The sequence below is a fragment of the Rhincodon typus genome, chromosome 43 (assembly GCF_021869965.1).
Source record: "Rhincodon typus isolate 14 chromosome 43, sRhiTyp1.1, whole genome shotgun sequence".
NCBI lineage: Eukaryota > Metazoa > Chordata > Chondrichthyes > Orectolobiformes > Rhincodontidae > Rhincodon > Rhincodon typus.
This window is the reverse complement of record NC_063374.1, coordinates 5,115,160-5,120,613: the sequence shown is the minus strand read 5'-3', so window position 1 is coordinate 5,120,613 and position 5,454 is coordinate 5,115,160. Positions and strand designations below refer to the sequence as shown.

General features: G+C 48.2%; 1 protein-coding gene across 1 annotated transcript in view; it reads right to left on the bottom strand.

Annotated features, from left to right (window-relative positions):
- Positions 1 to 5,454, bottom strand: part of atg2a (autophagy related 2A) — a 100,799-nt gene that overhangs the window by 30,995 nt on the left and 64,350 nt on the right. Inside the window, exons 23-24 of the mRNA XM_048619616.1 lie at positions 5,099 to 5,179; positions 1,526 to 1,632 (exon numbers count right to left, since the gene is read on the bottom strand). Coding sequence (XP_048475573.1) covers positions 1,526 to 1,632; positions 5,099 to 5,179 — 188 coding nt within the window. The remainder of the gene's footprint in view (positions 1 to 1,525; positions 1,633 to 5,098; positions 5,180 to 5,454) is intronic.

The window sequence follows — 5,454 nt, the reverse complement described above, 5'->3', positions numbered from 1 at the left end:
GGGGGGGGTGGGTGAGGGGACCCTTCTTCCAGGCCTGAAACGTCAGCCTTCCTGCTCCTCTGATGCTGCTTGGCCTACTGCGTTCATCCAGCTCTACACCTTGTTATCTCAGATTCTCCAGCATCTGCAGTTCCTACTATCTCTATATAAGAGAAGTGGTTTGGAAGGGAGAGGGAGACTGTCACAGGAGGAAAACGGTGAAGCAGACACATTGAGATGTGGTGGGAAAGAGTTTCTCTAGGATATCCTAGAGATGTGGGCCAAATGATGGTCAAGGCTGTTGACTTGTTCTCGTTCAGACGTTTCGTCACCATGCTGCGTAACATCATCAGTGAGGCCTCTGCTGAAGCGATGTTATTCTACTCCGCTGGAATTTATACTGTCTGGTCCGTTATGGTGTGTACTGTCATTTCCGGTTTTGTTCTATATGGGTTTGTATATGGGGTCCAATTCTGTATATTTGTTGATTGCATTATGGGTTGAGAACCATGCCTCTAGGAATTCCCGTGCATGGCTTGGGCTACTATAGTTACGTTGTCCCCTATAGAACAAAACCAGAAATGAAAGTACTCACCATAATGGACCAGACAGTATAAATTCCAAACAGAGTAGAACAACATCGCTTCATCGGAGGCATCACTGATGATGTTACCCAGCATGGTGATAAAACGTCTGAACAAGAACAAGCCAGCTCAGTGAGCAAGTCAACAACCTCCCCCACAACCCGAGCTACAAACCTTTGCTAAAACTTTAAATCAAATGATGATCGTGAACCAGATGAGTTTTTCTGACAATCGACAATGGGTTCACAATCATCATTAGATTCTTAATTCCAGATATTTATTGAATTCAAATTCCACTATCTGCCGTGGTGGGATTTGAACCCGGGTCCCCAGAATGTTATCTGTGTCTCTGGATTAACAGTCCAGCAATAATACTACTAGGCCATTGCCTCCTCACATTTGGCCAATATCCCTCTCGATATGGCATGATAATAGAGGTGAGAGAGAGTGAGATTGAGAGAGAATGAGAGCGAGAGAGGGAGGCTCACGGAGAATAGTGAAGGAGAGGATTGTGATCAGCAAGAGAGACACAGAAAGACCAAAAATACAGAGGCAGACACAAAGGCAGTGAGGGGAGAGACAGAGAGGCAGGCAGTCGGTGAGGGAGAGAGGGGAGAATGCTCCGTGTGTAGCTGCCTTACTGCCACCTGCACAGATAGGGTTTCCAGTTGACCTGTCGCAGAGGGAACACAGAGAGAGAGAGGAGGACTCCGTCAACAGAATCCCAAGAGCCAGGAGTGAGATACTAGGCTCAGCTGGCAGCCGGCCTGGGAGAGGGTCTGTTCTGCTATGTGCCACATCCCCAGGTAGGTTGCGCAGAGTGGGTACTCTGTCTGCTGGAGGGACAGCTTGGTCACTGAGGGTGAGGGGAGGGAAACACCCACCTACCAAAGGATCGAAGGGTTTAGGAGGCAGGAAAGAGGTAGAGAACAGCAGAAACAGACATTCCCAGCACCGTTTACCTGTAATCGACAGCGCAGCTGACCAGGTGAGTGTGCAGGACTGTGATCACCGTAGGAGGGGTGTAGCCCAGAATCGGGTCATCCAACACATCGAAGAAATCCATCAGCTACGAAAGAGAGTGAAGAACAGAGGCTGAGAGACCAAGACCTCGTCACAGACACACACACCTCCCAGTGCCACAAATTCCAGACAGAAACCTGCAACAGCAGCACCCACCCCCTCCCAACTGCATTCCTCATCCGATATAACATGAGCCCCCCATTAAACGGTGGTGAGATTTAACAGTCTGGCTCCGGAGGAGAGAGGAAAATAGCCTCCACAACTTTACCAGAAAGACACTCTCCCTACCTGAGTTCTGAAATAACTCCATGGAGGCCGGTATCTAGTACCGATTAGTAAGTTTGCAAACATTGCAAAGATTGATGGAGTTGCAAATAAATCATAGAATCCCTACAGTGTAGAAACAGGCCATTCGGCCCAACAAGTCCACACCGACCCTTGGAGCATCCCACCCAGACCCATCCCCCTATAACCCACCTAAGCTACACATCCCTGGGCACTATGGGGCAATTTAGCATGGCCAATCCACCCTAACCTGCACATCTTTGGACTGTGGAAGGAAACTGGAGCACCTGGAGGAAACCCACGCAGACATGGGGAGAATGTGCAAACTCCACACAGTCGCCCGAGGGTAGAATCGAACCCGGGTCCCTGGCACCGTGAAGCAGCAGTGCTAACCAATGAGCCACCGTGAATAGTGAGGAGGATTGTCAGAAGACACAGCAGGGTATAGATCAATTGGAGGCATGGACATAAAAATGGCAGATGGAGTTTAATTTGAACAAATGTGGAAGGTAAGGTACAGGTGGAAATTCTACAGTGAATGGCAGAACCCTTAGGAGTATTGATATACAGAGGGATCTGGGTGTGCAGTTCCACAGATCACTAAAGGTGGCTCCGCAGGTAGATAAGGCAGTAAAAATGGCCTATGGCATAATGCCCCTTCCAATGAAGGCAAGTGAGTATAAGGATAGGCAAGTTATGTTGCAGCTTTACAGAACTTTAGTTAGTTAGGCCACACTGGGAATATTGCGTACAGTTCTGGTCACCTCACTACCAGAAGGATGTGGATGCTTTGGAGAGGGTACGGAAAAGGTTTATGAGGATGTTGCCTGATATGGGGGATTTTAGCTAGGAAGAAGGTTTGGATAGACTGGGTTTGTTTTCACTGGGATGCAGGGGGTTGAGGTGAGATCTGATAGAAGTTTATAAGATTGTGAATGGCATCGATAGAGTGGAAAGTTCGGCTTTTTCCCAGGGTGGGTGGGGGTCAATCACAGGTTCAAGGTGTGAGGGGCAGGGTGCTGTTTGAAAGAGACGTGCAAAGCTAGTTTTTCACACAAAGGGTGGTGAATGGCTGGAGGTTAGCTAACATGATGTCACCATTTAAGAAAGATGGTAAGGAAAAGCCAAGGAACTATACACCAGGGAGCCTGACATCAGTGGTGGGCCAAGTTGTCAGAGGGAATCCTGAGGGACAGGATTTACATGTATTTGGAAAGGCAGGGACTGATTAGTGATAGCCAACATGGCTTTGTGCGTGGGAAATCATGTCTCACTAACTTGACTGAGCTTTTTGAAGAAGTAACAAAGACGACTGATGAGGGCAGAGCGGTGGTTGTGATCTGTTTGAACTTCAGTAAGTCATTCAACAAGGTTCCTCACAATAGATTGGTTAGAGAGGTTAGATCACATGAAATGCAGGGAGAACTAGCCATTTGGATACAGAACTGGCTCAAAGGTAGAAGACAGAGGGTGGTGGTGAAGGGTTGCTTTTCAGCTTGAAGGCCTATGACCAAAGGTGTGCCACAAGGATTGGTGCTGGGTCCACTGCGTTTTGTCATTTATATAAATGATTTGGATGGGAACATAGGAGGTATGGTTAGTAAGTTTGTAGATTACACCAAAATTGGAGGTGTAGTGGACAGCAAAGGAGGTTACCTCAGAGTAAAATGGGACCTTGATCAGATGGGCCAATGGGCCAATGGGCCGAGGAGTGGCAGATGGAATTTAATTTAGGTAAATGTGAGGTGCTGCATTTTGGAAAGGCAAATCAGGGCAGGACTTATGCACTAAATGGTAAGGTCCTGGGGAGTGCTGTTGAATAAAGAGATCTTGAAGTACAGGTTCATAATTTCTAGAAAGTGGAGTCGCAGGTAGACAGGGCGGTGAAGAAGGTGTTTGGTACGCTTGCCTTTATTGGTCAGAGCATTGAGTATAGGAGTTGGGAGGGTCATGTTACAGCTGTACAGGACATTGGTGAGGCCACTTTTGGAATACTGCATTCAGTTCTGGTCTCCCTGCTATAGGAAGAATTTTGTGAAACTTGAAAGGGTTCAGAAAAGATTTACAAGGATGTTACAAAAACAAAGTTCCTCAGAACTAAGGAAGGGTCACCGGACCCGAAACGTTAACTCTGTTTTCTCCTCCACAGATGCTGCCAGACCTGCTGAGCTTTTCCAGCAACTTTGTTTTTGTTCCTGATTTACAGCATCCACAGTTCTTTTGGTTTTTACAAGGATGTTGCCAGGGTTGGAGGGTTTGAGCTACAGGGAGAGGCTGAATAGGCTGGGGCTATTTTCCCTGGAGCGTCAGAGGCTGAGGGGTGACCTTATAGAGGTTTATAAGGTCATGACGGGCATGGATAGGGTGAATAGACAAGGTCATTTCCCTGAGGTGGGGGAGTGCAAAACTAGAGGGGCATAGGTTTAAGGTGAGAGGGGGAAAGATTTAAAAGGGACCTGAGGGGCAATGTTTTCATGCAGAGGGTGGTGCGTGTATGGAACCAGCTGCCAGAGGAAGTGGTGGAGGCTGGTACAATTACAACATTTTAAAGGCATCCGGATGGGTACATGAATAGAAAGAGTTTAGAGGGATATGGGCCAAATGCTGGCAAATGGGACTGGATTAATTAAGGATAATGGGTCAGCGTGGATGAGTTGAACTGCTGTATAGCTCTGTGACTCTATGATTGCCCGGAACGCACTGCCGGAGGAAGTGGTGGAAGCAGACACAATAGCAGCATTTGAGAAGCAGCTGGACGAATACAAGCATAGGAAGGGAACAGAGGGATACGGATCCTGTAACTGAAGACAGGTTTAGTAATGGAAAGGCAACGTGTGTCAGCACGGGCTTGGAGGGCCGAAGGGCCTGCTCTTGTGCTGTATGTTTTTTGTTTATCCCGTCACCAGGGCAGCCTTTACTTACAAGTGCACAGTACATGGACTATGACCAGCTAGTTTAGAGCCAGTCCTCAGAGCGAGGAGAATCCCTGACACTCCTGTTTATATCTGTCAGCCAGGGCTCCCTGATTGGCCCCGGGTTAACAGCCCCAATTGGGAAACTCATACTCCATGATATCTGGCCAACCTTGCTCCAATCACTATAAGTTCTTTCGCTGTTCTTATTAGAGAGATATCGCCCAGAGGTACACTCCACCACCTGCTGTTTGGAGGTCTTGCCAAGGAATGAGTTAAGTAAAAGTCAGGGGGTGGGTACCCCCTGCTTCTTACCTGCTCGTGCCAGCTCTGGTTAGTTAAGGCCATTCGGTGGCACAGGGTGGCACCTTGTAGTCTGAGGGCAACTAGGAACTCCTGGAATCAAGAACAGAAAAGGTCACTCAGAGACAGGGGGCACGAGAGGGAGAGGGGGAGACAGAGAGAGAGAGTGCGAACGAGAGAGAGCAAGTGAGCAAAAGAAACAAACAGGAAAACAACTGAGACCTTGCAGCACCACCCTCTCCTCACAGGCAGCGCATAGACTGGGTACACTCGAACACGGCCCGCCACAAGTACCCCTCAGTGGTGAGTAGGTACGTGTATACACACACACACACACACACACACACACACACACACACACACACACA